Raw genomic sequence first — 19,087 nt, 5'->3', positions numbered from 1 at the left:
TGGCTGGCGCGCTCTGACTGACGTGCGTGACGGCCACTGAGCGGCTGCGCGGCCGCCGGGCGCCTTCGAACGCGGAAGCGCGGGGAAAAGCGGGCACCGGGAAGGCACCGGGCTCACACCCGGCTCGCACCGGGCTTTATTGACAGCAGCGCGGCCCCCGCAGCCCCCCGCCCCGCTCAGCCCTCCGGCGGCAGCGTCTTCCTCGGCGGGGCGGCGATCAGCTTGCGCACGGGGGACTTGTCCACCTGCCGGAAGGTCCTGGCGGCTGGAACGGGGAGAGGAGAAGGGGAAAAAAGCCTGTTAACCCCCGTTAAAGCCCTCCACGGAGGCTTCCACTCCCGAGGGGCTCTCGCTTACCGAGCTGCTCCGACAGGCGTTGGAGGTACAGCCGGCTGTCCTCGCTGAAGGTCTGCAGCACCGTCACTGCTTGCTGGAGCTCGTCGAGCTGCAAATTGAAAAAAAAAAAAGCAAGACAAAAACCACTCAGTCCTTCGCAGGGGGCTTAAATCTTTTCCCCCTAAACCAGCTGAGCGACCTCACCACAAGCTCCATGCAGCAAAAAACTTCCTCCTGGTCATCCAGGATCTTCTGGTAGTCGGGTTTGCTGCTGAGGACCTGGGCCTGGGAGGTCTGGAGGTGGGGAGGGGGCTCTGCCCACCCCCCCTGCCGCTGGCATTCCTCCAGCTGCCTGCAAGAGACACCGTCTCGGTGAGGCACAGCTCGCGGCATTGTCCAGTTTTCCAAGAGCTGCAAGATGTGGGAAGGGGGACGATCCACACCTGGAGATCTCTCCAGCACCTTCCTGGTAGCGCTGCAGGAGCCGATCCCAGGACTGGCACTCGGCAGTGAACCTGCGGGGAGAACAGCGCCGTACGCCTGATCCCTCTGTAACGCTCGACAACGGCACAGGCCCGTAGGAAAAACGGCTAAAAAATTAAATCTGCCCCAAATTCCAAGAGGCGTCTGTTCAGAGTCCCAGGCTGTGCACCGGTCGCTCTTACCTGGCGATGTATTCCTTGATTTGGGCCACCGACTCATCCAGAGCCACATCCAGTAAAACCCTGAAGCACAGATGCAGAACGGGCTGGGCTGCAGGGCGCTGCTGGAGCCCATCCCATCATCCCATCCCCCGCTCCAGCCAGAGCCACGTCCAGTAAAACCCTGAAGCACATCCCATCCCAGCACATCCCACCCCTGGCTCCAGAGTGGCAGCCAGGCACATGGGAATGTCTCTGGAGACGCCACAGCCTCTCTGGGCAGCCCGTCCCAGTGCCCTGTTACCCTCAAAGACTTTTTTCCTGCCACTCCAGTGGAGCTCCCCGTGTTGCAGTTTGTTGCCCCGTGGCCAGGCGCTGCTGGGAAGAGCCTGCCCCCACCCCCGACACTCGCCCTTACAGTGTTTGTACACGCTGGTAAAATCCCTTCTGTTCTCTCCTCTGCACAGGCCCAGCTTGCTCAGCCCTTCCCCGAGGCAGACGCTCCAGCCCCTTCACCATCTTTGCAGCCTCCGCTGACTCCTCCCCAGTAGCTCCCCATCTCTCTCAAACTGGGGAGCCCAGCACTGGCCACAGCACCCCAGACGTGGCCTCATCAGGGTCCCCTCCCTCGACCTGCTGGCCACGCTCCTCGTGGCCCCCAGGGTCCCACTGGCCACGAGGACACGCTCCTGGTCGTGGCCAGCGTGCTGTCCGTATGATCCTTGTTATCCACGTGGGTTTTATATCCACTTTAATAGGCAAAATCTTATTTGGGGTGGGTTTGACTTGCAGACGACTCCCCTCTCCACATCCTGCATGTGTACCAAGGGATAATACAGCTGCTTCTTCCCACTTCAAAGTTTCACCCCCCTCTAAAATCTGCTGGCCCATCTCCACAGCAGCCTTTCCCCACTCGTTCTGTTACAGATGCCTGGATGGGGGAAGCCAGCTAACTAAAACGTTTAAATGAACCCAATGTATTTTGACACAGCTGGGTTAGGAAGGTTTGTGCGGGCAGGCCGAGGTCGTACGTGGCAACAGACCCATTTTGTACTCAGGCTACTTGTTTCTCCACCCAAAAGCGATACGACTCACCGCTTACACTCCGCAAGGGATGAGTGGGGTGAGCCCTTACCCTTTAGGGTTTTCTATGCAGCTCTTTAGCGTTCCGTCTCGTTTCAGCTTCTGCATGTATCGCTTCAAGTCCTCTGAAACCGAGTGCACTGGAGATAAAGACAAAATAAAACAGTGCTCGTACCCACTGCCTAGAAAGCTAGTTAGTCCTGAGAGAGGAAGCGGTGACCTAACCTGCAGACACTGCTCTGATTCCTTATAGTTTTTCTAGATATTCTAGTTACACTGCTTCTAAAGAAACAACTCATCTCGGCGGCCACTGCTGGCTTTAGGGTGTTCACGTCTCTTCCCTCCCAGAAACCGTGGTCACATACAGCAGCTTAAAAACCATCTTTCCCATACTTTCTGCTGCACCCACCCCTTCCAGGAGACAGCTAGTTTCATTTTGAGAGGATGCTAGGGAAGGGTCGACGTTTTTAAGCCCAGGATTACCCTTACTGATGCTGTATCACACCTTACCATTAGCTCTGTAAGTCTCATGGCTAAAGCCGTCAGTCTGCTTCAAGACGTGTTCGAGTTTCTGTGCAGAAAACTAAGAGAAGATGGAGAAGAAGGTTTTAGCCCTTTCCTGAGCTGTATGACAAAGTCTGGGGGAGGATTTGTTAAGGAGAAAGGAGCCTCTCCTCCCCTTGCACATATTTCACAACTCTGTTATACAAATCAGAACGTACATTTAGTGGCAGAATAAAGGCAAGGGAAAAATAATTCACTTTTTAAAAGAGAGGACCTTACCTCGAAACTGGACAACAGCAGCACAGAAAGCCGGTCTATCTCTGGCAGATCCAGGCTAATTGATTTGCTTAATTCTGAAAAATCAGAACAAAATCATTTAAGAACAATTACATTCACACCAACGGCTGGCATTTTCCTGAAGGACACTTAAAAGCTGTTGTTGTATAGGAGCGTGGTTTGCAGGCTATGGAAGGAGCAGGGAAAAGAGGGAGAAACGCGAGTTCCTAACGAGGAAATGTCACACTTAAGGCTCCACCATGCTAATAAAAAGGCAGAGACTACAAACCACTGGTCTACAGAAGCCGTTAGCACAGGATGTCCTTTTATCCTCAAGTCCCTGGACCTCTGAGACCACTTCCAACACGGGTATCAGTGGCCACTAGCTAGGAATAACGTAATTGTGCTCTAATCGCCCTAAAGGTTGTGCCATAAAATCAAATCTCAACTTGCTGCAGGCTGCCCTACGAGTTTCTCGAGAGAGCTTGATAAAGGGAAGAAGCGGAGGCTGTACCAGTGACATCTTGGTGAAGGGGAGGCAGAGACGTTCGGCGTCTTGTGCCTTTCAGGCTCGAACGACGCCAAGAGCGACGCTTGGCTTGAGGAGTGGTGATGAGCAGTCTCGGGGACAAGCTAAAAGAACCCAGCATATTGTCACTCTTGGTACTCTTTCTTAAGGGACTCAATCTGAAGGTACTTTTCCCAAGACTGGGACTTCTGCGGGATGTCTTCACAGCTGCTCTGGTCACCCCATGGGGACTAGAGTTCTTGCTACCAGCAGTTTTGTCAGGCTGCTTTAGGAATTGCTTGGGATCCACTTGCTCCTCTCCAGGGTCAGAATCTGAGACAAATAAGATATAGTTGTAAAAAGAGGGGCAAAAAAAACAGGGGAAAGGGTCTTTTCTAGGGATTCAAACGCACTGAACCTTTGTTTGCGCTCGGAGCAACAGCAGTGTTATAGTTGAATTTGAAATAACTAGAACCCGAAATAAATTCACTAAGTATTTATTAAGGCAGGAAAGCAAAAGCAGCACTGGGCAGCCGGGGAGTCACAGCTCCATCCAGGCTCGCAAATTCCAACAAGTAACACAGCCCTTTTATTCTCAACTTCAAGGCCGGTTTAAGCAAACAGTTATGCTCTCAGTCCCGTAGCAAGAAGCTGTATATTACAAAACTAAGCTATTTTTACACTAAAGTCTAGACGAAGACAAAGGTTGTCATAGTAACATGAGATTATGGTTTAACATTGGCCTTGAGAAGGTACATCTCCAACCTCATGGTTAACAGTTAACTCTTTTCTCGCCAGACAAAACATTCTCAAATCTGTTGCAGCAAGATCATTCCTTTTGTTAAAAACCCCTTTGATCAGCAAATTACCCTTAGTTACTTATTACAGCAGCGCTGAGGTGCGAGGCCGCATCACCGCTCCACAGCCTCCCCGGGCCGCCGGGGGCCCCCGCCAGCGTGGAAATCCTCCTCCCGGGCCCCAAGCCTGCCCCGCCGGGGCAGGCCCAGCCTCTGGGGGCGCAGGTCGGCCCCGTCACCCCGCTCCCGGCCCTTACCTGCCGCTCCCCCTCCGGCCGCAGGGCGGGCTCCGCCGGGGGAACGCTGAGGAGAAAATCGGTTACAAGGCTGGAGGCGAGGCCTCCCCGCCGTCCCACCGGCCGGGCCAGGCCTCCTTCCAGCGCTCACCTCCTCCTGCGAGCCGCCGGAGAGCTGCGGTGGGACGGGAACCGGCCCGGTGCTCCCCGCCGGGCCGCAGCCGCTGACCGCCCGCTCCGCCATGGCGGCACCGCCCAGCCGTTGGGCGCGGGGCATGCCGGGAAGCGGGGCATGGCGGGAAACGCGCCCCGCCCCCCCGCCGCGCGCCTCCCCCCCTCCCTCGCCCGCCCTGAGGGAGCGCCGCCGCTTTTCCCCGCCCGAGGAAAACTGACAGGAAATACAGCGAAAAAAAGGGAGGAAAAAAAGAAAAAAAAAAAAAAAAAAAAAAAGCTTTGGAAGTTTATTATCTTTGATAAAATCTCAACTGAAAGGGGTGGACTCTGTGTTAACAGCTGCAGGAATGCACAAAAACCTATCATCCACGGGGAAGTCAGGTGATGCTGTTGGGTTTTTTTTCATTGGTTTTGTGGTGGTTTTTTTCACTAGACATTAAATTAAGAATTATGTGGAATGACACAGGATGGAAGGTCCTACCCGAGAGCAAAGTCCAGTGAGAGTTTTGGTAAAGCAACGTTCTGATTAATTAGCTCAGAATGAATTCTAGTTAAGAAAAGCTTATTTTCCTATACAAAATTACAATACAGAGAACGCATACAATTACAATACAGGGGGTTTAACTGTTAGTAGCTATCAACTAGAACAGAAATTTCATAGTAAAAAACTTTATGGAAATTAAAATAAGTCAATTTTCTTAAGCTGTAAAACTTGAGACAAACGCCAAGTTCTAGAAGAGACACTTTCAGATTCTTACCATAAAATCCATATTTTTAAAAAATGAATTTGGTTAGGAAAATGAAGCAAGTTCTTTTAAAACAATTTCACATCCCAATGGGCATAAGTAAAAAGAACTCAACTGTGTGAGGCTGAGAGGTAGAGAGGTATCATTGTAATCACAATCTTCTATTGGTTCCAGGGGTTTTTCTGAGGTAATTAGCTGTGTGTCAAGTTGTATAAACAATAGTATTGGCAAAAGAGCAACATTGACAAATTACACTAATGACCTCTTTCCTCTCATCAATAGGTCCTAAAAACTTAATTAGACGCATCCGAATTAACACTTCCAGGGTCTCCAGCAGGTGAAGTGATTGATGAAGGGGTGGTAGCATCCTGCCAGCTGCCATTAGCCTGAAGGGAGAATAAATGCAACATTTCATTAAAACCTTTAAGAAACTACTTGTAAAAACTTGTTTTTACACATTTCCACCTTACAAGGGACCAGAGCTTTGGAAAGGAAATTACTATTTATCAGCTCTGGCAAAGCAGGGTCCACAAATACCCCGTGTAAAAAACGCCCTTCCCTCCCCAGATTTTATGGTGTTACTCTTACTCCTAGCACTATCTCCTTGCGGCAAGAATTAACTGAAGCGCACAAATTTTCTGGTGACCAAAGCCATAACTTTAAGTCAAGTATTTGTATTAAAAGATGTCTTTCCCTGCTTTTTCCTATCCCCACATCAGACATGTCGGCAGAATAAAAAGTCAGCTTATATTCACAGATCACCGTGCCACAGTCTCAGGGCAGAGCTTGTGTTTCTGGTGAGTAAATACCTCAGTACATCTTACATCTATGCGCTGCGTCGTATACAAAGGATTCCCCACAATTGTGTCGTATCTTCCTGTCTGGTGTATGACATGATGTAAGGAATCCATCTAGAACGAGATCCCACCCCATGAGAACAGTTAAGGACAGAAAGTCAGGTTAAAGAAATGTGGTAGTACGTGGCACACACCTATCAGGCCAAAAATTCTTTAAATAAGGGGCGGGTTTTCTTGCAGGAAGACAAGTTTTCTCTGCAGTTCTTGCTATTAATTGAGCTACTACAGCTAGTTCCTTACCAAGCAGAATTGGAGCCTAGAATCACACCTGTCACCTACAGCTTTTATGACAGAGGAACAGATTTTGCACCATTCAGATGGATTTAGAAATTCAGCAGAAAGCTGAAAATTAGTTTAACGATACTGTTAACCGCAAATGCTAAGTTCTACTTACATGGAACAAGATTGGCTCTAAAATGAGAAAACACCAATTCATTAATGTATATTTAAAAGGGATAGAAACCCAGCAGTAAGTTAATTTAGGTATCAGTTAATTCTGTAAGAGAATATTCCAGTTCCAAGAGAAAAGATGCATTTGAGCAGGCTTGCTTCTTGACTCGTTTGAGAAATTTTACTCTAATCATGTTTTGCATCCGAGCCAGTGCTGGCCAGAGACAGAAGAACCCACCCCTATCTGGTATTAAGAGAATCTACTTAAAAAAAAAAACCCAACCACAAAACACCCCAAGATTGTCTAATCCAACCCTGCTGTCAGACGCTGGGTCAGTCTGGTTGGGTTTTGAGTATCTCCAGGGACGGAGACCCCATAACCTCCCTGGGCAACCTCTTCATACCGTATAAAGGACAGAAACGGGATTTTAACTTTTATCTCGCTGCTGAAAGTACGTGGTGGTTAGTTGTTTTTTGGTTTGTTTTTTTTTTTTAATTCCTTACTGACCTGCGACTGCACATTGGCTCCCACTGGGGAGCTCTGGTAGGAAGTCAATGACTGCAAATTTATAAAGGAATCTCCGGAATTTGTCATCTTAAAAGAGCCAGAGGAAGCTAAAAAACAAAACCAAGAAAAAAGAACATATTTTAATGAGAAATAACACCCAACAAAAATGGTTCTTCAAGGAGTATTACGTAAGTTTAAAAGAAAAAGAAACCCTACAACCATTTTGAACACCGGTGGGCTGCGGTACTAATTGTCACAAGAAATAATGAGAGACCTTCCAGCGGACAGACTCTTCACTGGCACTCTCACTCACCTGAATTTGGTGTAGACGGAGAATTTGCCTGGTTGCCTTGAGCCACGACATTAGTTGCATCCACTGCCGTTTTTGCGGCATAAATATTGGCTTCTTCTTGGAACTTCCCCATGTTTTTTTTATATCGAATTCTTTTGTTACCAAACCAGTTGGAAACCTGGAAACATAGATATGGCTGTTAGCATTTGATCAAACTATTATATTTTCCACTATCTTTGGGAGTTGTCAGCAAAGGAGATGTTTTAAACTAGGCTTCAAGCAGAAAACACCTTCTACTAAACCCTTCGGAACAACCCAAATCCTGTTTAAGTACCAGTAACTGAAGCCTGTTGCTAAAAAACCCCACCGCTCGAGGAAGGAAAAATAAATTACTTAATTCCCCATAAAACATATTTCATACCTGTGAAACTGTGATGCCACCTTTCTTTGCTAGCTCTTCTTTGGCCTCTTCACTGGGGTAAGGGTTACTCAGATGCGAGTAAAAATACTCGTTCAGTACTTCCGTTGCCTGTTTGCTGAAGTTACGTCGTTTACGCCTAGAAAAATATTAGTTATTCCTATTTAAAATGGTGTTTTTAGAGTAGAACGGCTAGACTTGGCTTTTCCCCTCCCCCTCTAAAATACGCTTGGCTTGAAGAATGTAAGAAGTGGGACTGGACACTGTCAATGGCAAAGCATATACCCTAGCAAGCAAAATGGGTGGCAAATTCTTAATATTTAAACAAGAACAACCCTGGGAACAACAGACTTGAGATTTCTTGCACAGTCATTGGCATTGAGCAACAAAAGAAGTCCTGGCTTGAACACCTGTTATCGCTAGGCTGCGTTTTCTCGTACCTTGCATCAAGAAAGCGTGAGCGCAGGATCATCACTGCCTCGCACGTGCTCTGCTTCAGCTGCATCTGGATGGTGCTGAACTTGCCGTGGATTATGTTCACCATGCGCTCTATTTCTTTCGGCGAAATCGGCCTTGTCCTACTCTGTTCCCTAAGCAGGTTCATAACGTGGGTGGTGAACTCACTGCAGGCCTGAAAACACACACAGTTGTATCGACAAACAATAAAATACCCTAGAATTTGTTTCCCCAACAAGAAAATATATGCAAAAAAAACTTTAGAGTTTCCATGTTTCAGCTTTACTCGATTTACTCTTAAAAAACAGCAACAAAGATAAACGAGACATTTAATATCTTTAGTTTGATGTCCAGTCCCTCTATCTTCACCTTACTTCCGTAACACTGAGATAACTTTTCAACTCAATTTGATATCCTTGCATTCACCTGAATTCATTATACCTCCTGTTCTGTGCTTACAACCAACACCAAAGGAAAAAACGGTTATTTTTAATTGAGATGATAAAAACTCTTCCATGCAGAAAGATCACCTGTTCATATTTCTCTAGCTCAGAGTGGTATATCTGTCGGATCTGTGACAGCTTGGCCCTGTAGTCAGAGTGTTCAATGCTATTGTCATTTGGACAGCCACCTGATGTTGCTGCTACAGCCATCGGTCCTCCTCTTCCTCTTTTCTCGGGCCCGGAGACACCCTCTGCCAGCAACATGTTATCTAGTCTCATTAGCTGAGCATCTGGGGGATCTTCTTCCTGAATACCGCGAATACTTAACACTAGATAAATATAAAGAAGGAATCAACAGATTATTTCTGAATCAGGAAAGAACACCCACTTCAATTCTGGCAAAGCATTTAAACGCCCTTCAGAGGTTTTAGCCGGTCTTGAGCTCAAAGGGGGGAAAAATAAAACGAGGCGGGGGAAAGGGTGCGTTTAACAAAGCCACAAGGCGATGCATCAAAACAAACAGGACATTGCTCAGATCAAGGAACACCGAAACATAAATCCGTACGCAAGGCACGAGCCTGACCTCATCCCCTTTATATGCCGAAGATGCAGCCACGCTGTACAGCAGCAGGCTACAAACTGAGGTCTTAACAGCACTGAATTTTAAAAATCTATTAAAAACTATTTAAAAACTACCGATATCTGAAACAAGATGAAAAAAATACGCTAGAAGCCGGTTTCTTTAAGCTTATACTCAACAAACCCAGACTGCAGCAGTCTGTACACTCAGACTATTTAAGTTTGATTCCAAGCAAATATATTTTTAAAACTTAATTGCCAAAATTTTTTGACAATGTATTAGGAACTTCTTTTTTTAAAAGGCGTAAGAACTCACAAGATACCAAGTCAATACAAAAAAACGCCAACAGCGTTTTGACTTTTAACTGCTAGACAATTTTAGTTTGATAGTCGTCAAGCCACCAAATTCAAATGCCCTTTTCCAAACTCTTAACAGGCAGGTTAATGCTAATTTTGAACACACAATCAGCCTAAACTTAAAATCACATTGCTGAACTTGGTATTTTGCAGGTACTACAGAAATTAGTACGCAATTCTGATGAAAGGAGAGTTTTGGGGTGGCTGCAGACCCGAATTCGCTCTGTCACAGCAACGCACATCCCCAGAACATCCCCAGGCTTTTTGCAAGCAGAAAAAGGTAAGGCAAAAATAGCTGTACATGGGTAATGGCTGAGCTCAAGGTAGGACAACAACGAGGAAAGTGTTGACTGTTTTAAAAGTTAGTGGCTTTTCTAACTCATTATGGAATTAAAATGAGTACCTTTAAAAAAAAAATTAATAGCAGACCTACTGCATACACCTTTTACTGAGTGAACATGACAAGAAATGAAACAAACACAGAAAAAAGGGGTGGTTTTTTTGTTTGTTGTTGGGTTTTTTGTATTTAAAAATCGCCAGCTCTCCTTTTTTCCAGAAGACCCAGCAGAGAGTTGGCCAGTGGCCACTTGCTCCTCGGTCTTTTTGATAAAACTCACATTAAGCTAAGCACAAATTCAGTGGAACAGATATTTTGGTGTCACCTTCTTATGTGAATGTGCTTCTGCCAAACGTCTTTTTATGCACATTATGATGCATATCAGAGTACCTCATGTTGAAGTCAAGCTCCCAGCTGCAGCTTAATTTTATGTCACTTGTCTAATTATGGTAATTAGACATTAGTTATCATCAATTACACATAAGCTCATCTCAAGTTGACTGCTGAAAAGCACATATAAAGCACCTTCCCAGTCTCAAGGGAAGACTCTGGTTGGCCGACTCTAGCAAGTCACGAGAAACTAGAAAGGAGTTAACCACCACCAACACGTCGTAAACTCTATTTCCAACCTAGTAGTTGCAAATTTTATTTAATAAACTCTGACAGAGGTGAGCAGACCTAAGAACCGATGAGTGCAAGAAGCTTGGGTCTGTCCAACCAGCTCCATCGAGTTGACTTGGAACTTTTGGCATTAACTGCATCTTAATATGTGTGACAATTAAAACAAGTTCTACAGAAATCATTGCCGCAGATGTTGGTTTTTAAATTAAAGCCATCGTCTCCTGGAACGGATACCTTTGGCTTGAGCTTTATTTTTACTCCTAGCATCTTCACCTAATGATAATATTTGTACAGGTCATAAATTACATCAGATTCACTCAAAACCACCTATTCAGTCAATTCCTGACTCTGCTGCCAGCAGCAGACAGTTCCGATTTCCAAGTACAGTTGTTCATCTACCAATCTTCCAGAGCTATTAAATCTCAAAAGACAGCGCAACAGGAAAGCAAAGCCACGGCCGTTGCAGGAACGCCATGCTCACACCAGCTTCTGCAAGTCTCTCTTGGCAGCCTGGTAAAAACAATTCCAGGAGCACACACCGTACCACTCAAAGAGTTTTGTCAGGGTGGCTGCATCTACCCTGTGAGCTTTCGGCATGCTCCGTGGGTCAGGCATCGCCCGTTTCTGCATACAGTCCTGAAAATTACGCCAGCAGGAGTCCGCAGTCTACATGGCTTCTGCAAGAACTAGATTTCACTAAAGAAAAAGGAATCCAAAGGGGGAAAAAAAGTTACCACAATAAAAAAAAAAAAAAAAGCATGTCGGTCAACACTGACTTGTTACATATGCCCGTCCTCACACACCGGTTATTAACTGCTGGCTCACTGTACTCTGAGGAGAATGCTTCCTCAGCAAGCTTACCCCTCTCAGTAGCCTTTCGGCCACTGAATTTTTCAAGTTCCCACCATAGTTTAGGAACATATAACAACTCCATTAATACTCAAGGCTTTGAGTCAAGACACTAAGAGACCGGAGTTACGGCATAGTCAGTGGTTTAAGCGTGATTTAGAAAGTCCTTGCGTAACGGTAAAATCCTTCACACTTAAATCCTTCCCTGAAATCCTTCCCAATCCATCATTTTTATGGATGTTTAAGAAAAATCCTACCCCGGCTCAAGAAGCCCAACGACTCGCTCCCGTCAGCTGCACTAATACAATATTGTGCATTCTCTGGCACACCACCTACCAGATATTCATCAAATATGTAAAATAATTATACTAAGCAAAATGAAATTCCCATCATTTCTAATTAATCTTTAATTAAAATACATCACAACCTAAGGTGCTGAAGCCTCACTCAGTATGCAAATGCAATCATTACAATATATTTACATCTCATTAATTAAAGATTTGCAGTTCTGTAATGAACTGTACAAGATCACTGGTACCAAAATAAGCAATACACGCTTTGCTTAAGATTTGCTTCCCCTTCCCGATTTTCCTTCATGGAGCAAGTAATGCAGAAGCGCGTGATAAATGCGTCTGTTTGGTAGCGAACACACACAGTTAGGACCAAAACCTGCATGATCAGTGCTAGAAATGAACAGCCTGTACTGTATGGAGCATAAAACACCTATGGAGAGTGCAAGAAGTAGGCACTTGGGTGCTGGACCAGCACCCCTCCTGGTCCATGTCTCTGTTGTTCCAAGATGATCCTGTCCCCTGTGTGACCCTTGCAAATATTTACTCTACGACTCACGCTAAATACTGACTCACGATGGTTTTATTCAGGCAGAAGGGTTTCCTCAGTCTGGCAGCCCACAAATCAGACTGTTCGGTGAGAAGGCAGGAGCGTATTTTTTTTAATAGCGGGTCACCTAAATCGATCGTGAAGCCCTTCTGAACTACTTACCGCTACTAAAATACCACACACATACATCGTGTGGCACCCAGCCAATTTTTCACCTGCACTGGACACCCCCATTTTTCAGTTAGTGGTCCTCCCTGGGGGACACCAGCCCCCCAAGCACCCCGCTACAGAGAACGACGTCGCTGTTGGTTCAGCTGCTCTCGCAGCATCGTCACAGAGAGCGCCTTCTCCAAATCTAACACTCTCCTGCACGTTCAGGGAGAGAGGAAAGCAAATGGAAACAGAAGACAAAAGCCAGCAGGGCTCCGAGCGCTGAGGAACAAGACTGGGCTACGTAAGAATGTCAACAAACTCAGCAACAAAGACAAAGCGTGTTCTTCAGCCACGCCGCTTGCCAAGTTTTATAACCAGATGAAAAGGTGCCCGTTGAATTAACCCAGCCGAGCGCCAGCACAATGCAGGAAGGACGGAGGGTTGCAGCTAGCAACGACAAGAAACAATAAAAAAATGGTACTCCATGTTACGATGCTGCAACAAATACGTTCCCTGCCATGGGCCAGAAATACAGAATCAGAGTCCTACTGTGCAGCGGGTTCTGTAAAAGTGGGGAGAAATATCCTCTCCCTGCCCCAAGGGGCCTGAAGCCATTGCAGACTACTGTCTTCTGAGTATGGTATAATCAGCCGAGAAGAAAAACTCTAAAATTTAACATTCAGCACCAAAAGCGTGCATCTCTAATAGGAGAGATGGTTAATTCTGATTTTAAGATAGAATTATGCCATGTTTGAATTCATACAGCTTGAATCATACCTGAAGTGTAACCTGACGAGCAAAAACCCCTGTCTGCTGCATGGATTAAAAACGCTCTAAATGCTTCTGAGTTCCCACAAAAAACTAAGGAGGCTTTATTGGATTATATGCCTCTTCAAATACCTGCGTATGCTCCAAGCAGGTATTTAAGACTTCAAAATAAAATACCTGTTTTTCCCAAAAGGTGGTTTAAAATAAAAAATAGAATCACTGGGGGGGGGAGATGATGACAACACACACGGGGCTTGAGCAAAATATTAAACGTGGCTAAATCTATTTAAATTACAAAGAGTAATTTCAACAGAATTACAAAGAGTACATCTGTAATTTCTTTTTCATTAATAAACACTGCTGCTGGGGAGAATTTTTCAGCACCTTTCAGCTGTCTGCCCATTGCAGAGGCATACGGCTTATCCTGAGCTATTGTGAACGATAGGAGCGCTCCAACAAAGAACGAAAGAAAGATGGGGGGGGTGGGGGGGGGGTGGGGGGAGGAACACGTTTGAAACTGATTTCTGAGCTAGAAAAGAAGCTTGTGTGCCTGGGTCACAAAGAAAGCCCAAAACCTTGTGCTACAGTATGTCCAGGCTTTTGTTTGCTTGAAGCCATAACATCTGCTCCCCATAATTTAAATAAGGAATAGACAGACCATCAGACATTCAAAAACCTATGAGACCAAAACAAATCCAGCATAACCACGGCACCAGGGTCTGCTCCTGCAAGTGTATTTAGCTGGGAGAAGTCACAGTTTCAATCAATAAAACACAGAAGGTTCCTTTCAACCTAGAAGGGAAAACCAGAGGAAAGACCCTCTGTAAGGACAGCAATCCTCGGAGGACAGACAGACATAAAAGCTCGCCCTGGCAGCGCACACACACGCTTCCTACCCCAATATTTTCTCTCAGGAGCAAGCTGCTATCATGAGGACGCAAGATATGAACCAAATTCCCAAGAAATGAACGTGTAACGTCCGCCTGGGTGAGGAGGGCACCGCGGAGGACCGAACTGCATGGCCCCTCATTTGGCGATGCAATGAACAGCGCTGCAAGTTTCGATACGCTTTTAGAAAAAAGTAACAAAAATGTAGGTTTAGGATGTTAAATATTAACACAACAAAAAATTTAAAAAAAAAAAAGAAAAAGACCACCATTTCGGTTAAGTATTACGGAAGTAGTTATTCTCTAAAAAAGCATCAAAATTCACTATGGTTTATAGAACTTATATATTCAAACAACGTTCAGCGTTCAGATATGAACACACACGGGGTGATTCAAAATCGAAATCCGTTTGCTTCTGCTCCTCAAAGCAAGCTGCACGATCACCAGCTCCATTTCCTGCCACTTCAGTTTTCCAATATCCCCAAGTGTTCTGCCTTACTGTCTCCTTTTCTCCATAATACAGTTATTTCTCAACTTCAAACTCTTCCTACCACGATTTCGGTACTAATTCCTTAAAGGGGGGGGGGGGGGGGGGGGGGGGGGGGGGGGGGGGAGAAGGAGTGTAACAACATAGCAGCGTTATTCAGGATTCTCTAGGTAATCTAGAAAAAAAACCACCCCAGCCTATAGATTCTTTACATACACACAACTAGAACACCTACTCAAATAAGCAGCGTTTTGTCCAAATCTGCACGCAGACAGCATGACAAAAAGCACATCAAAGCAATTCCCAGCTTACAGAAGACTAGTAAGCCAAAAAACAGCCTTAAGTTGTAGAGTCTATCAGGGAAAATACAATTTTTTTGTATTTTTAATTAAATTAAATGCATTAAATGAGAGCGAAGCAGGTGACGGAATGTGGGTTTTTTGGAAGGCTGAGGCCAGGAAAGACATCAACGCACCTGTTTTTTCCTTGATCTCACACAGCACGCTGAAGAGAGCAGGCTTCATTCTGTGGCAGTTCAAGGCATGCTTTCTGAAACGGAAGAAGAAAGAATGAGCAAACGCCAGCAGGAAAGGCAGCGAAAGACGCCAAGGCTTTACAGAGGACTGGAACGCGCTGCAGTGACAGCAGGTTAACACATCGGATTAAGTGAGAAATGGGCAAGTTCTGGTGATAGATTTCATTTAAGCACCACACTCAGTCATCGCTAGGAGCAAACTGTCGTAAAAACACGCAGGCCTTAGAATCCAGAATTCTGTGTCACTTCCAGGAACTGCAGGCACCTTCGGTTCTACCAAAAGCGTGTTTTTATACATGGGGATAAAAAGTTGCTTCTTGAGTATACTAATATAAAAATCTAATCACGGAATCCATCAAAAGGTAGAAAAAACCCGGGGGTTTTTAGGGCACATACATCCTGATCAGTAGGAAGAAACTAAGTAGCCGCTCGCCGACTCGCCTAGCTCACGCAAGCGGCCGCCCAATCCAAAGAAAAGCAGACTGTATTTAACGGCATTTTCGTACAAGTTTTTACCGCACGTGCTAATTCTGCTTTTTTTGAAGCTCTTCAGTGTTTGCGGCTTTGTTTTCCCACTGCTCTCCAGGAAGGGACCATGTTAATTACACTGTTAACACGGAATCCATCCTAATGCCTAATCAAAACAAGAGGAATGACATCTTTTGCTGAGTTGAAAACACATTTGAAGCGCGGTGAGCGCCGTATAATAAGCAGGAGCTGAGGTTTCCCACGGAGGGGGGCGGGCGGGTTGTTTTACCACCACACCGATTTCTAAGGCTGGCCAGCAGTCAGGTGCCCAACTTCCACTAGACGTCAGCGGAAAGAAGCATCTAACCGCACCACACGCCTCCAAGAAAGCCTCGTTTGCTTCTCGTGACCCCTTCTGTCATTCAGAAATAATATTTACGTCACCTTTACGGCTAGGTTTCAGTATGTCTTTTACATAAATACAAACTGGCCTTCCTTCTCGTGCACCAGTCTGTTTCTCCAGCCATCACAAACAGTTGCAAAATACAGGTGCCCCAGCTTTCCTCACAACCCGTAACACTTCCAGCTACCACCAAACTGCCAGCAAATACCAGAAACATAAGCTTTTAACAAAAATTGCAGAAGCTGAAGCCAATCGGCCGCTTTCCTTCATGACACGGCCTAAAGAAGTATAAAACCCATTCGGCTACGGAGATGTTTGATAGTATCAACCCCAAGACAAACAGCCTGAGAACAAAGGCAGCTGAGAAGACAGCCTAGTGGAAGGCCTATTGTCCTTGCCTGATGAGGGAAAAAACAGGGGGAGAGAGAAATGAATTCCAAGCCTTCAGACTGTACGCTCCACCCGGAGTCTAAAAGTGGTGTTTACGTACAAGGCAGGAGAGATACTAGACCCAGAGATAATTGCATAATTAATATGGCCACTAACTCTTGTGAAGACGGCTGGCAACGTCTTTAACAGCAGCGTTAAACTCACCCTTGGCAGATGAATTTCCTTCCATCGCAACTTTCACCCCAGTTTGCAACTTGTATTAAAAAAAAAAAAAAAATCTCGCTGAGCACACTGCAAGAACGCTCTGGCGTTCACTAGGCGTGAAAATAATGCACACAAAATACAGCCACGTGCATTTTTAATATAAATAATAGAAGTAAACCCCAACAAATGAAACGGTTAACACCGTGTTACCAAGATCACTTCTGCAGCGGGTTTAACCAGGCTTGAGTTTTACTTTCTCAGCAGCGCGTCCTCTTAAGGAGGACCAAGCCAACCCAACAAACTTCTTGTCCAGAAGACAAAAGCAGCTTCTTTTATGCATATACACGTGAAAATCCACTAAAGTTGCTTTAAAACGTGGGGGCCTTCAAAACCTGCAGTGCTCCAGCTGGAGTTTGACGGCATTTCTAAGACAACGTTGAGGTCATTTAGTTTAAGCAATGGTCAGGCCATTTTTCAAAGCCCATTCCTCAACTCTTATCTAGAATTCAAGTTCCTAACAAATTTATTCTGGTCAAAATGATCTTAAATACGTCGTCAGGAGAGAAAACTACGGCTCTTAAGCAACGTACAGGCAAATTCACGCCTATAGGATCTATACATGAGCTGCAGACAGGTCTTTCTGAGAAGACTGGCAAGTAGAAAAGAAAAACTTGTTTGGGGAAGAAGCAACGGCCCCGCACGCGACCCCCAGCAAGCAACGCTCACGGATTTCATTGCCCTACAAGCTGCAGTTGAAAGTTACCCTAAAGAGTCGACTTTAAACCCAAATTATGAGTGCCTTCGAACACATGGTTTCTCCTCATATAACCCACGCAGCCCTCTGGAATCTGGTACCTGCCCATGGTAGTGCCACTGCCTCGGCATGCCGGTTGCTGACGGCGCACGGTAGCACCAGGCGTAACTAAACGCAGCCAAACTTTAGGCAGAGATTAATAAACCCCCACGATTTTATCGGCAGCCATCGTTGCGATAGGAAAATCAGGGCATGGGCAAGGACCAAGGGCAACGCCAGGGGCACGGCGCCACGTTCATCCCGGGGAAAAAAAAAGACCAGAAAACCATTTTGTTGCTTTTTATAAACCCGCTCGATGAGTCTCCACCTTCTCCCAACTGGCCTCATGGTGGGGGCTGCCCACCTCGCGCACGCCGAGGAAGCAAAGCGTGTAATTACGTGTAATTGCACCGCGCCAATCAGGGCCGGACGCAGCTCCAGGGCACAGAGAACACACCAGAAGATGCTGAATTCTGTTGATTTCCAGGCTGGTTTTGCCATGCAATTATTTACATCCCACCGAAGCCAAGGCAAGAGGAAAAGTAGGAACATTGCTCTTTTTCCTTTCGATAGGATTACCGAAAAAACTTCCCGGTGGCGGTGGAAAACGTCGCGAGCCCCTCGCCGTGAGGGGCTCCACGGACCTCTGCTGCCTCTCTCTTGCCCTTCCCAAGCAAACTTCGGCCCTCAACGGCTGCCACCGTTTCGGCTTTCCTGTTCCCAGTGGCGTCAGGCAGGATAATCCCGTTTCCACCGGGGATGACGGCTGCGATTCCCGTCTTGACGCCACCCCGGGCTATTTCTTAACGTGGCGAGAAGGATGGAGAGTGGGGAAATTAATTACAAGCAACGAGGGCGGCCTCCCGGTGCTGGAGGCCGGTGTGGAAGCGCTCCCCGGCTGACGGGAGGTGATGCCACGGAAGCACCGGGAACCCAACGCCAACTTTTCGCCTCCGGTGGGCGATTTCCCACCGACCCCCAACCCCCCCTCCCTCCCCGGGGCCTCACCGGAGCCGCGGCCCCATCGCACCGCGGCCCCCGCCGCAGCCCCGGTACCGAGCGGGGCAGAGCGTCGCGCCCAGCCCCGCCGCGCCGAGCTGAGTCACGGCACCGGGCTGCGCGGGAAGGCGGCCGGTACCGGGCTGCCCCCCCCCGCCCCGTTCCCCGCCCGGCGGCCGGGCCAGCCGCTACCTGGCCTGGGCCTCGTCCAGGCTCTGGTCGGTGATGGCCATGATCTGCTGCAGGACGTCGCCCGTATCGTGGTGCGCGGGCGGCGGCCCCGGTGGGGGCGCGGCGGCCGGATCCCCGGCGGCGGGCGGCGGGGGCGGCGGGATGCCGCCGGGTAGGGTCACCCCGGCGCCGTGCGCCGCCGTCAGCAGCCGCGACGGGTCCTCCATGGCGGGGGGCAGCGGGGCCGGTCCGCCGCGGACGGGCAGCGGCGCGGCCCCAGCGGCTCCCACACAACAGGGCCCAGCGCCCGCACCCCCTCCCGCCGCCGCCGCCGCCGCCGCCGCCGCCCCCGCCAGGCCACGCCCCCTCCGCCGCACGCCGGGGGCGGGGCCGCCGGCAGCGCCGCGCCGGGTCCTAGCGCCGCCCGCCCCCGCGCCGGGTCCTAGCGCCGCCCGCCCCGCCCCGCCGCCTCCCGGAGTGCCGCCGGCTCCGCTGACCGCTGGAGGCGGCCATCGGCCATTTCAGGCGGCTCTGCGCTCATGAGCTTCGGGGGTCCCGCTAACTGACCTCTCATTTGTCAG

General features: G+C 47.7%; 2 protein-coding genes across 4 annotated transcripts; both read right to left on the bottom strand.

Annotated features, from left to right (window-relative positions):
- Positions 1 to 107: 107 nt before the first annotated feature.
- DSN1 (DSN1 component of MIS12 kinetochore complex) lies at positions 108 to 4,681 on the bottom strand. Of its 2 annotated transcripts, XM_055699979.1 has the most exons (11): positions 4,533 to 4,681; positions 4,403 to 4,448; positions 3,355 to 3,681; positions 2,844 to 2,917; positions 2,571 to 2,643; positions 2,113 to 2,200; positions 1,002 to 1,061; positions 780 to 851; positions 541 to 688; positions 358 to 445; positions 108 to 265 (listed from the first exon to the last, which is right to left on the bottom strand). In XM_055699979.1, the coding sequence occupies exons 1-11, from the start codon at positions 4,656 to 4,658 to the stop codon at positions 177 to 179; spliced, it is 1,191 nt and encodes a 396-aa protein (XP_055555954.1). In that variant the 5' UTR covers positions 4,659 to 4,681; the 3' UTR covers positions 108 to 176. The 2 variants fall into 2 exon arrangements, with proteins under 2 accessions (XP_055555954.1, XP_055555955.1); XM_055699980.1 differs by lacking the exons at positions 4,403 to 4,448; positions 4,533 to 4,681 and adding an exon at positions 4,218 to 4,387.
- A 147-nt stretch (positions 4,682 to 4,828) lies between these two features.
- Positions 4,829 to 18,859, bottom strand: PBX4 (PBX homeobox 4). Of its 2 annotated transcripts, none has more exons than XM_055699977.1 (9): positions 18,528 to 18,859; positions 15,019 to 15,092; positions 8,753 to 8,994; positions 8,207 to 8,397; positions 7,770 to 7,905; positions 7,370 to 7,526; positions 7,057 to 7,163; positions 6,111 to 6,212; positions 4,829 to 5,687 (listed from the first exon to the last, which is right to left on the bottom strand). In XM_055699977.1, exons 1-9 carry the CDS (start codon positions 18,731 to 18,733, stop codon positions 5,595 to 5,597), a joined length of 1,308 nt encoding a protein of 435 aa, XP_055555952.1. In that variant the 5' UTR covers positions 18,734 to 18,859; the 3' UTR covers positions 4,829 to 5,594. The 2 variants fall into 2 exon arrangements, with proteins under 2 accessions (XP_055555952.1, XP_055555953.1); XM_055699978.1 differs by having other exon boundaries at positions 6,126 to 6,212.
- Positions 18,860 to 19,087: the final 228 nt, after the last annotated feature.

The sequence above is a fragment of the Falco cherrug genome (genome assembly GCF_023634085.1).
Source record: "Falco cherrug isolate bFalChe1 chromosome 11 unlocalized genomic scaffold, bFalChe1.pri SUPER_11_unloc_3, whole genome shotgun sequence".
NCBI lineage: Eukaryota > Metazoa > Chordata > Aves > Falconiformes > Falconidae > Falco > Falco cherrug.
This window is presented reverse-complemented; position numbering and strand designations above follow the sequence as displayed.